Below are 18,642 nucleotides of genomic sequence, written 5' to 3' on the forward strand. Positions count from 1 at the left end.
ATACAGAACATAAAAATGGACAGCTCTTGGAATACAGATTTGGAATTAAGTATTTAGTTTATAAAGTCTGATTTTTTTTTTCCCTTCAATGTGTACATTTTACCTGTTCTAGCCAAACTCCTGACTCTTCATCTGGAGCCCAGAGAATCATGGTTTTATCCATTGAGGCAGACAACAATCTCATTGGCTGCTGTAGAACACCATCTAAATAATAAAAACTAATGCTTTTAGATGATCAACAGGTACTACTTTTGTAGATTAGAAAAAAAAAACAACAATAGAGATACTGCACATATGTTCACTGTAGCACTGTTAATAATGCAATAATTTGCAAACGGCACATTAAAAGAACTGTTAGGTAAATCACAGTATATTCAAGCAATGGAATATTTTACAGAATAATTAAAAAAAAAACAATTAGCACTACATGAAACAAAATGGATGAATTTCCAAAACATGTTAATCTAAAAAAGAACATGATAAAAAAACAATACATATTGATAGCAAGTTTTAGTAACTATAAAACAATGTGTTAATGGCAACATAAATGCATAATTAAAAATACAAAAACGTGCATGGGAATGATATGCACTGAATTCAGTACTACAGCTGCCTTACAGAGGATGCACTGGGAAGGCTCAGAAGAATACACACAGGTTCTCAGCATCTATAATATCCTTATTTTTTTTTTAACCATGGAAAATTTGGTTGTTCCTCTCTAATCCTAATTTCTCTTAGAAGGTCAGATAAAGTTTAGTTCTAGCTCAGAGAGGCAGAACTTTAACGAATGATCACTATGAGTATCAGTTAAGTTCTGTGGCCTGGTATGATACAAGCTGCTTAGTCAATGGTCTCTTATTTTTATTTTACAGTGAAAATATAATTTCAAATTTTTAGTAAAAATAAAATTGAGGTTTCTTTCTATTTTTATCCTTCTTTTTTTCTGGTTTTTAAATTAATCATGAGTATCTGAGATCAAACAAACTAACCAGTACTATGGAACAGTAACTGCCAGTACAAAGTAGATACTGATGCCTATTTTAATTGATAATAAAAGGCTTGAATTGGCAAAAATGGCCATGTTATGGATGGGAAAGGAAGAATCCAATAGGCAACGCCAGATGGAATGAATCAGAGTTGGTCCATAAAGAAAAAATAATTATAACTGTAGTAAATATAAGTAAGAACTAACTAACTGGTTATTACCTGAGCATTAATTACCACAATTCTTGTTTTCAGGATGGGATTGGGGGAAGAACATGAGACTGTGTCTCTACAGTCAGCACCACTTTAGGCACAATAAAACCACCACTCCTTACCAGGCATGGTGACACATGCCTGTAACCCCAGCACTAGGTACTCTGAGACGGGAGGATCACTGTGAGTGAGGCTGTCCTGGGCTACATAGTAAGACTCTCAAAAAACAACTCCTCTGCCTCCAGTTCCATAAATGGAGGTTAAGGGTGAAAGAAGAAAAAAGACAGCCTTAAGTTTTCGTAAATAATGTATCTTAAAGATTTCAGTGAAGCTGACTTGAAAGTCTGTTTCTTTGAGCCAAGTATGGTGGCACATACCTAGAATCCTACTGCTGCAGGAAGCTGAAGCAGAAGGAGCTCAAGTCTGCTCTGTCTGGGCAACTTAGTGAGATCCTATCTTAAAAATTAAAAAAATGGGCTGCGGATGTAGCTCAGTAAGAAGGTTGTGGGTTCCATCCCCCAATACAGCAAGAGAAAAAAAGTCAGGTTTTTCTTAAGTCCCTTAGTGATTAGGGAAAAGCTTTTATTTATTTTTTTAATTTAAAAATATATATATGTATAAAAAGGGGAGATTAAGATGAAAGAGGACATAACGACACAGGTCAGAACAGAACAATTTAAGCAACATAGTGTTTCACCATAGGATAACTCGACATAACAGTAGTTACCACAATGTCTCTTTCCTTGAAATATTTGAGTATAACTTCGTATACTATAGTATCAAACATAACAAGACAGTGTAAAAACCATTTAAGAGGGTAGAATTATTACAGGGTATTTAGAATCAACTAACAGAAAATGAACAATGGTTTCTATATTATCTCCTTGTCTATAAAAAATTTTGTTTATACTATTACATATAATAAAATCCAATAAGATACAACATGATAAAACCGATGGAGACAGAACAACAAAAGTTTGATGGGACTTCAAAACAAGCTGATATTAAATCAGCACTAGCTATTATAATGTCTTGTTTTCTTTAAAATAACTGTTCATACCATCACAGACAATAAAATCAAACACCCCAGAATAAAACCATTCCAATAAATGAATGAAAACATTGTAAGTCTTCAAAACAATATAATGGGGAATCCTGATTACCACACACTTTTATGTATTCTTACCATTTCTTACACTAGGGAAACTATTCGGTATTTATACATGTGAGTTTGATGTATTTCGCTTATGAGTATGGTCTCAAGCTGTGCCCATTTATTTATAAATATCTCAGTGTGATCATTCTTTATAGCTGAGTAGTATTCCGTTGTATAAAAATACCACAACTTTTTTATCCATTCCTCAGTTGATGGACATTTAGGTTGTTTCCAAGATCTGGCTATTACACATTGTGCTGCACATAAACATGGGTGCACATATATCACTGTGGTATGGGAAAAACTTTTAAAAGATAAAGGTAACAGTATGATAGTTTTGGCATCATGGCAAGAATCATACTTTGCCCACTTAATTTTCACTGAGTATTCAGCACACTAGGAATGTGTCCTACCAACTTGAAACGATCTTATTTTTGAGATTTCTTTTTTTTTTTTTACCAGTACCAGGGATTGAACTCACAACCGCCTGCTTGGACGGCAGGTACTTATGCCACTGAGCTAAATCCCCAGCCCCATATTTGAGATTTCTAATTACACTCCAAAAAATATCCAGCTAGTCAGCACAAAATACTGTAAACTTTAACTGAAATAAAGGATTATGGCTATTTTTCTTCCTACCTTTGTAAAATGAAGGCTGCCAATGAACAGCATTCACCCAGTTTTCATGACCAGCCAACACAGTCTCCAGAGTAACTCCAAAGGTTACTTCACTACCTACAACAAAAGCAACGAAGGTATTCTTTCCCCAAAGCTCCTTTCAAGGTAACAATTGTATAACCATGTTAGTTGTGCAATTATGTCCAAAAAATCAGAACAAAACATAATTGCTGAAGTTCAACAAAAAAATGCATTCTAAATTTCATAATCTCACCTACTGTTTAAAATTATAGGAGAAATAGTTCTAAAGATAAATTTTTCTCTACTATTTCCTTTACCTGATCATAAATATTAAATAAGTTTTTTTAAGTTTCTGAAAAGTTGTTATACTTCACAAACTTATGTATACATAGTTCTGAATCCCCAGTACCACAGTAAGTAAATATATTTAAATAAAATTTTAAATAATGGAAACTAAATCAGTATTTGACTTTTAAAATAATCAATAAAAATATGAAAAGTTTCATATTTGGGTACAGCTAATTACAATCTGCTGGTTATATCATTTCTTGGTTCTCAAAAAACTTTATTAACAAAAATCTGAACTGTAATGGGCTTTAAAACCAAGAATAGCAATAAATAACCACACATCTATGTGAATGATGCCTACTGAAAACTAACTTTATAACTCAGATACACATCTAAAACTCATCCAAAAATACATTCTCTACAGTACAACATTCAACAAGATATACCAAGCAGGGATTCTGTTCTAATAGTAGATAATAAGAAAACCCAAATTGCACATGCTTTTCAAATACAGGGATTCAGCTTGCTCTTATGGCTATACTGCAAAAATAGGGACAATTCACACTGGTTGTGTAGGTCATCCTATCATGAAACTGAAAACTTAGTAACATTTTATAAATTCATTTAATACTTTCATAAACCAAAGAACAGAATCTGATAGTTCTGAAATACTAAATTCCACATAGGCATGTGGAAAAATGGATAAATAAATCATAAGGAGACCTAAGTATTTTTATATCGAATATTTTCACTGTTACCTTCATTTTCTATGGTAAACGTATTTTCCTTCAGTCTTATATTATCATCTTGCATTTCTGAAGATGTTGATTTTATACAGAGTCTCCATATTCTTATCAGGCAATCTTGTGAACAGCTTGCTAAGAAAAGATCTCTTCCTAATTAAAAAAAATACATTCTATTATTTTTAAAACATTATATTCTTAACAGTTTCTATAAGACTTTCTCCTCCTGGCCAATGTGAAATCCTGAGTTCTGGTACCCTCTCCAAAAAAGACTTTCTCTTTACCAATGTGTTCATTTCTAGATTTCCTGAAAAATACTTTTTACCCTTCAGTCATTTGATCTATGTTCATTTTTAAAAACACTGATAAATGTATAATAGTAACATACTTTTACAAATAGTCTACTAAGTTCTGCAAAGAACTTTCCAAGAATGTCTATGCAGACAAAACAGCTAGTGTCATCTTGTAAATATCAATTTGTTTTATTCTCAATAGTTAATAGAAAGTTACACATGTTTTTATTAGAATAATTAAAAAGTAGTATATAAATAAAACTTAAAGCATAAGAGAGGCTGCTTCTAAGAAGTTTCCTATACTTGTCCCCATCATCTATGTAACAAAATTTCATACTAACCAAAGGCTGCCCACTCCACACCTCTTATCCAATCTTCATGTCCACAGAGAAAAAGCACTTTCTGAAACTAGTAAGATAACAGAATTCATGGGGATTATATAAGGATTTTAACATTTTTCATGTATATCAATGACTTCACTTGGTCTCAGTTCTGTATCATTTTTACTGAAGATGTTATCTATCAGATACACACTACAACACTCATTTGACAGTAAAACTCACAACATCTGAATTGTTAATTGAGCAACGCTAAATAAATATAATAGTCTGTAGTACTCCAATGATTTAAATGTTTACTAGATTACAGCTCAGCAGTTGGGGCTATAATTCAATGACAGAATGTTTACCAGCATGTGCAAGGCTCTGGGTCCAATCCCCACCACCACCAAAAAAAAAAGATTAAAGCTCATGTGGACAGATAACAGGATGCTTCATCGAAGGTATATTAAACCTCATTTAAAACATCTGAGGAAAACACACAGCTGGGCCTGCACACATACCTCTTTTCTTCCCATATCTAGTGACTTATTTCTCTCTGACAGTTCCAGGCCTGGTAGTAAAGGCAGCAGTTTCTTGATGTACACAGAGTGAAAGATCACTTAACATAGGATTGTCAGAAAAGATTTCCCTATTGTATTATTTGGGTTTGATTTATAACATTCCTTAAATTCTGTAATTAAGTCTATATTAAGATGTATTATTAAGCAGAACATTATTTTAAGATTAAAATAAATATTGTTAATTACCTGATCATTTTGTTGTACAAATAAGTGAATTTTGCAATCATCATCACCACAGGCTAATATTGGTACTGGAAGAGGGAAAATAAGCATTACTGTAGGTACTCCACCATAAACATGATCCTCCATGTAGATTCTAAGCCTAGATGATAAACTCTGACTTGTTTCCTGCAACACTGAACAAACGAATTGAAAATGCTCAATAAATGTCTCCAGGAGCTGGGTGTCATGAGCTGCCTGCTACTCAGGAGGCTGCAGCAAAAAGATTACAAGTTGGAGGCCAAAGGGGAAAACTTAGCAAGACTCTGTCTCAAAATAAGAGTAAAGAAAAGGGCTAGGGATGTACCTCAGTTTTAGAGGACTTACCCAGTATGGTTGGGTCCTTAGGTTTAATCCCCAGAACCGCAAAAAAGAAAACATAAGAAGTCTCCACAAATAACATAATCTAAAACTTTCTATTCAATTGTTATTTGGTAAATACTCTTATTTCACTGAGATAATTAGTACCTACATTCTATTTTATTATGAAAGGATGAACAATGAAAAAGAAGTTCAACAGCAAGCAGGGCTTTTGATTTTAACATCAGCCAAAGGAGAAATATGAAAAGTTGTTAGCCTAACTGAATAAATCTGAGTTAGTATGATTCTAGCATCATAGCTACCATACAATGATTTATGAATACGTTTATGACTTGAAGGACTTTACAGTTAGAGGCTGAACTCAACACTAAAAGTAGGTAATAAAATATGTAGCTGGAAAGCTATGAAAGGAGTGACTATAATGAGCTTTCCTTAATAAGATAAATGAACAAACTCACATATCAAAGAATAGCTCTAATGACTCTGAAGCAAGATAAAGAAAGAACTCTTTTCTGGGAAAATGTCTTGCTACCACTCAATGTGTTTTTCAAAGACTTTATTTTAAATCAACTAGAAAAAAAATGGCTAGTCACTGATTTTTAATGTCAGTAGGAAGAAATGAGATTCTGTGTTACTAAACCAAAGAGTTTACAGCTTCTGCTCGGGGAACCTTTGCACAAAATGGAAGATGAACGTGAAACCACGGAGGCACAGTTCCTGCTGCAAAAGGCAAGAGAAGCTGGTGCTTCCAGGCCCTGCCTCTCGCCACCAACCTGTCTTCCAGGTAATAATGGGTGGAAAGAAAATTACTTCACATTAGCTATCATCTTCATGGAAGATAAAGGAAAAAGCCAGATGTGGAGGCACGTGACTGTAATCCCAGGACTCTGGAGGCTGAGGCAGGATGATCCCTTCAGGGTTTCAGGCCAACCTTGGATACACAGTGAATTCTATGTCAGCCTGAACTGCATTGGGAGACCCTGTCTCAAACCAAGCAAACAATCTTTAGGCATAGATGGGTTGCAGAGCAAAAAAGGAACTTTTTCTGTCTGGAGATTTTTCAGTGATTTCAGGCAAACCCATCATGCACAATGTGAAAGAGTTGCATTCTTGACAGAAATGCTCATGAGGACCATCCACAGTAATTTTCAACTTATTTCAGACCTTTACTTTCTAAAGAATTAGACGTATCCTCTGAATTATATCTATATATTTCATAATCTATTTCACAAATACATTATGAACAGCTATCAAAATTCCTAGTAGTCTCTCCTTAACCTCATGTTCTATATAGCTAGACCACTTGAATACTGTAACAAAAATGTTATCCACATCTGAATTTGTTTCAGCAGGGTTGGGGCTCTAGCTCAGTAGTACAGTGTTTACATAGCACATGTGAGACCCTTCGTTCCATCTCCTGAACCACAATAAAATAACAAAATAAGATATAGATACACAACTAAGACAAAATACAATTCTTTAGGGTCTGGTCCTATGGAGATACGCAAATACTCTATACTCTTCTTTTAGCAGAGTACTCACCATCAGTATTTGGCAAAAAGAATAAGGACAGAGCCAGAGCAAATCCATTTCCAAAGGTCAAGGTCTGAAGGCATGTTACTAAGAAACAATAAAAAATACCATGAATAACTATCTCTGAGCTCACCTACATAGCGAAGTTGGGTAGAACTGTCACAGCCCTGTGTGTGTCAGCAAGAAGATAACAAAGGTCTGAAGATAACAAACTCTGAAGCTCCACTGACCATGTGAAATTAAATGGCCGAATTTCAACAATGTTACAGAGAACAAAACAACTTGTATGAAAAGGCTTAAAATAAATTTATATGGTCTAACAATTTGATGTACAAGAATTCTGAGAAAGTATTAAAAAAAAAAAAACCTAAACATTTCAATGAAATTTAAATTTACTTGAAAATCTGGCATGGTGGGATAGACTTACAATTCCCAACCTCAGGAGGCTGAGACAAAAGGTTCACAAGTTTAAGACTAGCCAAGGCTGTATAATGAGCTCAAGGTCAGCCTGAACTACATAGTGAGACTGTCTCAAAAAACGAAAAGCAAAAGAACAAAACAAAACAAAACAGTTACTTAGAAGTGTGAAAAAATTATATGGATGTTATTCTAGTTATCACTTAATAATTATTATTTCATTTATTTGGATTATAATGCATCTAAACTTACCTTCTGAACCCTTTTTAGACCAGAATCGGACTGTAGAATCTGAAGATGCAGAGACTATCAGTGTGTGTAATGCAGCGTCTGATGCTATCCTCTGGTAAATAGCATGCACTGCGTAAACAGGTCCTTCATGGCCTTGGAGATGAGTGGCTTTTAAAAGCTGAATCAGAATGACAAATGCATTATAATACAAAGAAATTATCAGTTTTTTCTTTATTTAGCTGGAACCTGCCTCAAAAACAAAAAGCTCAGTGAGAAGGCATGGAGACCAACCTGCAAAAAGTATATAAATAAATAGCAAGCTTGACTCGCACTCAAAAACACAACCTGACCTACAAATAGGTTCTCTTAAATTGAAGAAGATAAAAACACTCAAGAAGTCTGTCTGACCTTATTAACAGAACAAAACTTGTATTCTTTGATACAGCAAAGAATCTAAAGACGATATTGCTAATGTAACAAATATTAAAAGACAGACTACCACATACCATTTTTTTTTTTATCGGTACCAGGGATCGAACTCACGACTGTGCGCTTGCAAGGCAGGCATTTATGCCACTGAGCTAAATCCCCAGAGCCCGGCATACCATTTATAATAGTGAAAAAAGTCACAATCTAAAATTATTGATAGGGAACTGATTGAATTATAGCAGACATACATTGAAGCCAGTGAAAAGGATAATGTAAATAAATAAATGCCAACTGCTATTGAAAGGTCTACAACACTGGTTCTTCAACACAGGCCAATTTTGTGGAATGTTCTTCCTTTCGGAAAACATTTCCTCATGAACAGATTCAGGATATGCATTCTGACAGCACTGGTACATAAATGCATCACATCAAGACGCAGAAGTCAGTTTGTTCCAATTTTAGTTAAGTTAAACTTATTATCTTGCAAGGTAGAGTCTACAGGATTTTTTTTGTTCCACTGTGTAGTTAATGTTTTACTTGGCGATAATATCTGAGTACACTTAAGCATTGAGTAAATAGTTTATTTCCTATCAAACTTTTACCAAGTATTCTTAGCATCCAATTGTGATACTTGCCTAAATCAATTATGGCTCCAAAACAGAAAAACTGAACACAGAAATTCCATTTGCTAGTAAAAGCTATCTATTCACCAGATAATTAATATTCCCTCTGGCAACTTTCCACTACTCCTTTGGTTTGTTTTGTTGGTATTTGTAATGCCGATGGTAGAACTTTGGGTCTCTCACTAGCCAAAAGCTCTACCACTGAGCTATACCTCCAATCCAGGTCTATTTTATGAGTTTCTTTCAAATGTCTGAGATTCCATTACTGCTTTAGGAGATCTTTTCTGTACATTTATCATCTGCTGAAATACAACTGTTCCCTAAATGCCTCCTTAGCTATTTTCCCAATTACTTAAGTTGAACTCTGCAACTCGAGAAAGTTGCTAATAATTACACATAAGGGTCTATACAGAAAATTAAATCACCCAACTTTGACTTAGCTGAAAGAATATTAAAAAAAAAAAAGAATATTTTTAAAAGATTCAAAAATATTATAATCTCTTTTGTATGTAATTACACTCATAGGACTAGAGATTCTGGAATTATGTTCATCAGTAAGCTAACTCTCCTCATATTTCATAATTTTTTCCTTCTTTACAATTTTCTGTATTTATATACTTTCTTTACATGACTGTATCATTATCCCCTAACAAATTTATTGAAAATATTCATTTCATTTTTTGAGCAGGGTTACTAGTTCAACCACTGGACAAATTTTTAAAACAATGGAAGAAACTTCTTAAATTTTCTAGCTTTTTAAAAAACAATATTTACTGTTCAAAGACTCAAACCTGTCTTTATAGCAACTTAGAATTATTTCCTTTTATCAGCAGTCAAGGTGCACTGAGCACCTGTGTGTGGAAATACATATGGGAAAGAACACTTAAGCCCTTAAGGAGGTCACAATTCCCCTTCCTCTGACTGTTCATATCCCTTTCACTCCTCCTTTATGGCTTTCGTGTCCCTTCTCTGTGCCTGTCTGGCCTCACATTCTCTACACCGAGTTCCATCATATACTTGCTTGCCTGTAATCCTCTCTAAAATGTCAGACAAAGCTTGGGGCAGCACTGAGGCAAGACTTGCCAATCTCGAAGTCTTAAAAATAAATAAATATTAGAATCCTCCTCTCTAAACTCTTCTGCCAAGGTTAGGCCTAACAGAAGCCAAGTTTACTACACTGCCCCACTCTGGGGTTCTCATTCAGGTGCAGGAAGCTTCCAGGTCCCACCTTCACACCTGCCCTCCGTTTCTGAGTGTGAGCCCAGCCCAGCCAGGAATGCAAAGAACCTCTGAAGTGACTGCACATCTTCCTCCCTACTTGCCTGTGTTTCTCTGTACAAACATCTCCCTTCAAAGGCCCCTAGACAGAATCCCACTGTTTCTGATTAGTCATCCTCCGGCCTACCGGATAGATTCCCACTCCTCTGACATCTACCCTTAGTGCCAAACTCATGTTTCCTTTAAAACATACCCGATTTTGTTTCCTCCACATTTTTCTCTTCTGATTTGCCTCGCTACCATCAGATTGATCTTCTGAACGCCATACTCCTGTGCTTTAAAAATCATCACTGCCTTCCAAATACTGACTAGTAAAGAACAAATGCTTAAAGCTAGTATTCGAATTCCCTCATGGCCCTCTCCTATTCCACTTCTCCAGGATTATTACCTGCAATGTCTTATCTCATATTTCCAAAACTGTCTTCCTCAGAGTTCCAGGGGATGCCAAGAGATTTAATAGCGGAGGGGAATTTTAAACATCTAATAATTCTGGGAATTACTACTTTCATCTGAACTCTCACAATACCATGGTCATGGGGCAGCAAGTTTTCACATTTGCACACTGTAGTCACTTGTATTTTAGTTATTCAAGTACATTTTGCCTTCAAAAATATGTACCATACTTGTTTCACGAACAGGTCTTGCCTTAACTACATATGTGGCAGGTGTTCAAATATCTAACCCACTAACCTTTTCATGTTTTTGATTACTAGTAGAAAAAAACCTAACTGTCCCAGGGTAGAGGACCATCTGTATCATATACTATATCATTCAGAAGCTCTGCATTCACCTGGCAACAGCTGCCCTATTGACACAGAAGAAATCTTTACTATCACTGAAAACAGATCAGTTCATGCAAGAACAGTCTGAAAATTACTATAAAATGACAGGAAATTCATAGAGATGATGTTCAGCATAGGCAGATGGGAATAGAATTACAGGAAGGAAGGCAGGTATGGTGGCACGTGCCTATTAATCCCAGCACTGGGGAGACTGAGGCAGGAGGATCGTTGCGAGTTCAAGACCAGCCTGGGCTACAAAATGAGCTAAAGGCCAGCCTGAACTGTAGTGAGACCCTGTAACAAAAAAATAAATTAGAGAGAGGAATACAGGAGTATGAAGTACAGAATATATAGCATCTGGGTTACAGATAAGCAAAAAGAAAGGGACACCACAAAGAAAACAAAGAAATGAAAGGAAAAATAAGAATACGTATCACTTCTTATAATAATATCTACCTACCTGATTGTTCTCTATTTCCCAGTGGATCACTTGATTGTCAGATCCTCCAGAAATTAATTCAGTAGAAGGAGCTGAAAAAATCATGTTGCAGTAAAAATTTTTATTCAGTTGATTCCCCTATTTCTAAAAATCTAAAAGTTACAGAAAATGTATAAGGATACCCTATGTCTTATACTCCCTATACATGCAGGAACACACATTTCCCAAACATTTGAAAATAAGCTGCTTACCAGGTGAATGAATAAAGAAAACATGATACATATATGAGAGGTGGTCAAAAAATACTTTTAGAAATTATTTAGGTAAAGGGTACACTGTCACTAATCCCTGTCAAGATGCTACCCTTCACTTTGAATATACTTATTCCATCATTCTTGCCACTTTTGGAAGCAGTTTATCGTTACATTTATAGCCATTTTTATCGAATAAATACATTATGGTGTGTTCTCATCCATGTTATTCATCAGATCTGGCAGCATTTGACTTCAGGCTCTTCCCCAAAGTCAAAATGACCAAGAAAGATGAAACATCAAAGTCACATCAGCACAACTAAACTCAATCACAAAAGAGAACTTGTGGAAATGCATGCAAAAATGGCGAGAAGGAATACGTATACTTGAATTGGGGGAAGTCCCAGGAGGAATTCATGTCAACATGTCTTTTACTATAATTTTAGAAATGCAAGCATGTATTTTCTAATCAACCTCATATACAATGAAGTATTATTAATTCAATCTTAAAAGAATGAAATCCTATTATTCACAAGAAAATGAGTGGAACTAAAAGGAAGGAAGTAAATGAATGGAACTAGAGGGCAGCATGGTAAGCGAAGTAAGCCAGACACAGAAATACAGGTATCATATATTTTCTCTCACATGTGGAAGTTAGAAAAAAAAAAAAGACCCCAAAATATAGTACATGAGCTCAGTACATGGGGTCAGCGTGAATAGAGAAGTTAGAAGGGCGGATAGACAGGATACATGCATATATGGGAATAGTACAGTGATCTATAATTAATGTATGTCAATAATTTTAATAAAAGATAAGTTGCTAACATTATGACTGCTGATCCTCAGACTTTTTCAAGTATCTCTGGAAACATTTTCCATTATCTCAATTACTGCATTTAAGAAATTTAATATTGATACAGTACTAGTATGTGATTTACAGTCCATATTAAAATAATCCAAATTATTCCAGTCACATCACTTGTAGCTTTTCTGTTTTGAATTCAGAATCTAAGGATCACACATTACCTATCTGGTAACCACACCTTTGTACTCTCCTTTAATCTAGGATAATTTCTCAGTTTCCTCTTTTTTGTGAAAATAGCACAGGCCAGTTGTTGTGCAAAGTGTCTCTTAATCTAGATTTCTGTCACTTCCTAAGATTTACACTAAACACTTTTTGAATGAATAACATTATATGAGAAATTTATAGTAAACTACTGCACTCAAGCTTGACTTATTTTTGAGATTAAAGAAATACTTCAAAATAGCTCTTTTAAATATTTACAATCTTATGAAAATAAAAAAGAAGGAAGTACCAAAAAAGAAAAAAAACAATGTAATTTTGGTTTGGATTTTCCATTATTATTTTTTTTTTCTGCTGTATGTGCTAGATATTTAGGGAAAAGTTGGGAGACAGTCTAAAGAGGATAATTAAAATTTTCAGCTATAAAAATAAACAAATAGCATTAGACTTGAACTCACAAGTCCCAGGTTCATATCCTACCTCTGCCACCAACCACTTGTGATCTTAGGCTTCAGTTTCTTACATATCACAGAAATTAAGCCATTTATTTCTATAACTTTGAAAATAAGTAGAAAAGGTATATAAAAAGAGTACATGAGGAAATCAGACATCCTTAGAATATAAAATGGTATTAAAATTTTATGTCCCTGATATAGTGGAAAGGATACCTAAATTACTGTATCTAGTGACAAGTCCCTTTCTTAGAGGAAATCAATCATAATAGTTACATATTCAATGACCCACATGTAATTCATTTTATGTTAACTCACTTTTAAAGGGGAGATAAAACACACAAGACCAAATTTGTATTTTATAACAAATTCCTATACTGAAAGTCAAGTAATTTTTGACGTCCTGAAGTAACATTTAATGCAATTACAACTTTTTTAACAACTGAATTAACAGCCATTCCTATATGATTTAATATTTTTTATAAATGTGATACACAACTAATCCTGCTTTACCAACTGAAATAAACAGCTTATTAAACTTTTAATGTGACAATAAAATCATAGCAAAGTCTCACTAACTGACGAAATTCCCCACCCAGATCAGAAGTTTTCAGCGAATGTTTATAGAATGAAAAATAATTCAGAGTGGGTATATTTAAGATACTTAAGGAAATTCCACTGAATTTTTGAAAGCATCATTTAAAAACAACCAATACGGTAATTAAGAATCCTGAAGTCAGAGAATCTTAGAAATGGGAGAGAAATAATCCACAGTAATATATCAATTTTAAACTTTTTGGTCTCAGGACTCCACACTTTTAAATTTTCTGAGAATCCTTCTGCATAGCAATGGAAACCACCAACAGAATAAAGAAACAATCTACAGAACAGGAGAAAATTTTGCAAACTAAGACTTATCAAAGGGCTATCAAGCCAGATGTGGTGGCGCAAACCTACAAAATCCCAGCACTTGGGAGGCTGAGGCAGGAGAAGTGCCATAAGTCTGAGGCCAGTCTGGGCTGCGTGCCAAGACCTTGTCTCCAAAAAGAAATGGGACTATATGTAGGAGATATATATACATATACATATATATATAAATATATAATTAGGCTCTCAATCAAAAATGGCATCTGAAATGAACAGACACTTCTCAGATGAAGTAAGAAGAGCCAATAAATACACTCTAAGGCTCCCCAAAAGCTTTTGATTATATGAGCCATATTACTAATATTAACTATATTAGAAATTTTTTTTTTGTCTTTTTTATCTGTACCAGGGATCGAACTCACAACCGCCTGCTTGCGAGGCAGGTGCTTATGCCGCTGAGCTAAATCCCCAGCTCCTATATTAGAAATTTGAAAACTACTTATTTAATAACAAACTTTAAAATTATGAGGGGGCTGGTCTTGATGGCACAATCCTGTAATCTCAGCTCTCAGGAGGCTGAGGCAGGAGGACTGCTTTGAGTTCAAGGCTAGCCTGGGCTACAAAGTGAGTTCAAGGTCAGGCTGAACTACACAAGAAATGGTTCAAAAAAAAAAGAAAGAAAAAAAACTTACGAGGAAGCCCACAGTATGGCAACACAATTATTTTCATGGGAATGAAGGGAACCACCAATGTATTTCAAATCAAAAAAACTCATGAGAAGAGACGCTGTTTCAAATTTCTGCAAATCTCAATGTCTGGTTATATTATACTACAGCTGGATTTTTGTATCTGCTTCTGTATTTAATGTGTCACATCACACATCATATAACTGATAGAAAATTCCACTATACATTTGTGACAGAATATGAATGAAAACTATGAGTACTTGTTACTCTTACTATGGAAATAATGTTGACATTGTAAGTGTCACGAACCTCTGAACTAGTCCTATATGGACCTTTCCAGAGAGTACTAACAGGTACAAACTGGGGTCAATAGAAATGTAATGTTTTGCCTTAAAAAAAAAGTAAAGAGTGGCCTATTCCTATGGCAAAAACAGATTTGGCAGCCAAGTCCTCTGAATGCCAGTCAAAACCTGGGCTCTACTTACGGGTTTTCAAAGCCTGTGGGCTTTTGGAGGTGTAGTGGGGGAGGGTACTGCCACAGTCAAAGATAGTGTTTCTACCTTCATCCTAAACCCTACAGTGTTATCTGTGCTTCAACTGCTACAAACTAAAAAGATAGGTCTGATAACTCACTTAGCATTTTTTTTTTTATTCTCCAACTCCATAACACTGCATAAGATAATGCTAAGTTAGAGACAGGTTGAAAGAAAAATGATTAATCATACTTTTTCAGAAAACAACTGAAATCAGCTTTAACAATCAGATTAATACTTACAGCCATCTTGTTTACAAATCCATTGTACACAATTGACTCGAGAAGTGTGACCATTCAGGTTGGTAACAACTACCCTTTCCTTAAGAGAAGAAAACAGCAATCAGTAAATTCGCCCTAAAGAAGAATTAACAAATTAATAAAATCGGACTTCTGCTCAGGTGTGGTGGCACATGCCTATAATTCCAGTACTCAGGAAGCTGAAGCAGGAGAATCCCTGCAAGTTCGAGGCCAGCCTGGACTATAAAGAGTCCAAGGTCAACCTCAACTACATAGTGAGACTCTGCCTCAAAAAAAAAAAAAAAAACCAGACTTCTGTGTTTTGACAGTAATAAGATCAGTTATACCAACATAGTTGTCTCCTCAACTAGTAAAACTTTTAACTGTGGCTTAACACTTTCATTGTCTTCACTCTAGATGTTCCTGCTTGCAAACACTCTCCACATTCCTAGTGTCTGGTGTTCTCACTACACTGAGATCTCATGTTTGCATCTGCCTGCTTTAGTTTACTCTTCCACGATCTCTGCATACGTTTTCCTTCTCACCTGACACTCTTAAACTAGACAAGCATCGTCTTCCTTAGGCTTCAGGGACTACTTTTACTATGCTTGCACTAATTTGGGGATTTCATTAACAAAAATCTTTGACAATGGAATTCATAATTAGCATACAGAAATTTATGACTCAGTTTCTAAAGCTGATCAGGTGGCAGGTTCTTTAGTCCTAGTGAACCAAGGTACTCTTACATAGCAGATCCCTGCAAGCCGTATCAGGGTCCCAATTGACCTTCGGGCTGCTGCTTTTTACCAAACCATGCCATCCTTTAGCATCCTCCCTCCACTCACTGCTAAAAATTTTAATTCTAAGACTACTGTACTTTGCCCGGCATGGTGTCACACACCTGTAATCCCAGCATTCACAAGACTGAAGCAAGAGCATTGCCTTAGGTTAGAAGCCAGCCTGAACTACATGGTAAGGCCCTGTTCAAAACACAAAACAAAACAGACTGCTATATATTCTTCTCTTTACAGCTCTTCTTTTGTCAATTGTACCAGCTTTATGTCTGCTTATATGCCAACCTGAACCTTCATGGCTGGGAAAAAGGGACACAGAGACAAATATATATAAAATACATTTCACACATGCGTTGAGGTTGAGAAACCACTACCTGTATTCCGTTCTTTCTCCCACTAAATTTCTTAAAAGGTAGGAGTAAATATACATTATCTTGTGCCATCATCGTCTAGCATATAGAAGGTTTGTACATAGGGTTCTCAAAGGATGGTATTATAAGCATAATTTCCAAACCTTCGTTTTAGTACCTAACTGGCTCTTATTCCTACATTTATTAAACACCCAGTAAATATTTACCAAAAAAGTATTTTATTATATGCTTAAATCCCCTAACATAGATATTAAGTTATCGGGACTGGGGATTTAGCTCAGCGGCATAAGTGCCTGCCTGGCAAGCACTAAGTCGTGAGTTCGATCCCTGGTAAAAAAAAAAAAAAAAAAAGACATTAAGTTACTATTAAAAATGGCATGGAGACAGAGCTATTGAAATACTGCACAAAGATGGGCCTCTATGACTGAGTCAGTCCTTAGCTGATGGTAACTATCATGTGCTTCCTTGGTTTTATGTGCTTTCTCTTGCTGCTTAAAAATGCATGCCAGTTAACAAGAAACAAAGAAGAGAAATGATAAGCACACTCAAGATACACAAAAGTGAATAAAAAACTTTCATATAGAAATTTGAATCTGCAAAGGATAACAGAATTTTAAATCAAATCAAACTAATAAAAGAATAAGCAATACAGACAACTCCTGCCCTGCATTTTAATTTTCTACATTTCATTTATTTAAAGAGGAGAAATTTCATGTGGCTCACATTTGCATCTCACCTTCTATACTTTACATTGAAATGCAAGAATAACTTTATCTTAATCAACCAGAAGTAAAAATTGGGTAGCATGCAAAACTACTCACTTGGAACCCTGGAACGGAGGGGAAATTTTTTCAAACACCGACAAACTCAGGGACTGGATAACTCCTGCCTTATAACCAGTGGTTACAATCCCCACCCCTAAGACTCTTTCCTCACGTGACAAATTGTTTAAAATGTGCATTCTCCTAGTTAAAATATCCACATTTCTTTGAAATTCAATACAACACAAATTCATTAACACTGAGGGAAATACAGAGCTAAGATTGCATCTGTGGGACGATGATTTTAATTCACATCTAAGTTTCAATTTCATTGTTTCAATCTAAGTTTCAAATTCATTCCTAAATAGAATGAGAATTTGTGAGACGGCTCCAGATAAATCTCGTCTGGTGCCAGTAAGGGGCTCGCAGATCCCGGGCAGCACATGGGCCACGGAGAACCCGCAACCGTGAGGGCGACAACGGCGCGCCCACGGGAGACGCCCAGCAAGGCCTCCCTCTGGATGGCAATTCATAGTCCCGCCCAAAAGGTTTGGCCACTGAAGCAAGGGGTATAGGACATCCAGCTATCCTTTTACCTGAGGGTCATAGAGAACCACCGAGCAGGACGTGCCAAAAGCTAGAAGTCCTCCGGGCCCAGGGCTCCAGCTCACGACTCCCCGCACCCGATTCGGGCAGCAAAACACGTGAGTAGCCTCTAGCATAGGCACCACCATAACGCCAGGTGGTCAGCACCCGAGCCCAAAGCACGCACTTCCGCCCGGGGAGCGGAACTACTCCCACAGCCTCGGTGCAAGCCTCAGCCGGTCCACGTTTCCGCGGCGCCCGGGGGCGGGGCGTAAACGCCCCCCGCCCCGCCCCTCGGCCCCCGCTCGGCCCAGAGCTTCTCCAAAATCCTAGCCAACGCGAGAGCGAGGCCGCGCCTTCCCGCTTGCATCTCTCCAGCGCGCGCGTTCTCGCTCGCGTGTTTTGTGCCGCCGCGCCGCGCACGAGGCACGTCCCGATGGAGTATGTCGGGATCCTCCACAAAGACCTCTGCGTTAGTGCCAGGGCGGCCCTTCAAGACCTGGCTCCTATCCTCTGAACGAACTGTTCTGGGGCACCCTGGCTAACAAGTCTCGGACCTCAGAGAAGCGCAGGGGCGCAGAAAGGTTCGG

At 36.4% G+C, this 18,642-nt stretch overlaps 1 protein-coding gene across 1 annotated transcript in view; it reads right to left on the reverse strand.

Annotated features, from left to right (window-relative positions):
- Elp2 (elongator acetyltransferase complex subunit 2) overlaps positions 1-18,308 on the reverse strand; it is a 42,509-nt gene extending 24,201 nt beyond the window's left edge. The window contains exons 1-10 of the mRNA XM_063231764.1: positions 18,064-18,308; positions 15,545-15,623; positions 11,511-11,581; positions 7,960-8,116; positions 7,300-7,377; positions 5,404-5,468; positions 4,658-4,724; positions 4,039-4,176; positions 2,993-3,088; positions 104-204 (exon numbers count right to left, since the gene is read on the reverse strand). Coding sequence (XP_063087834.1) covers positions 104-204; positions 2,993-3,088; positions 4,039-4,176; positions 4,658-4,724; positions 5,404-5,468; positions 7,300-7,377; positions 7,960-8,116; positions 11,511-11,581; positions 15,545-15,623; positions 18,064-18,201 — 990 coding nt within the window. The 5' untranslated portion in view covers positions 18,202-18,308. The remainder of the gene's footprint in view (positions 1-103; positions 205-2,992; positions 3,089-4,038; positions 4,177-4,657; positions 4,725-5,403; positions 5,469-7,299; positions 7,378-7,959; positions 8,117-11,510; positions 11,582-15,544; positions 15,624-18,063) is intronic.
- Positions 18,309-18,642: the final 334 nt, after the last annotated feature.

Source organism: Cavia porcellus, unplaced genomic scaffold (assembly GCF_034190915.1).
Source record: "Cavia porcellus strain 051 isolate PalLab524CR breed Dunkin Hartley unplaced genomic scaffold, mCavPor4.1 scaffold_20, whole genome shotgun sequence".
Classification (NCBI taxonomy): domain Eukaryota; kingdom Metazoa; phylum Chordata; class Mammalia; order Rodentia; family Caviidae; genus Cavia; species Cavia porcellus.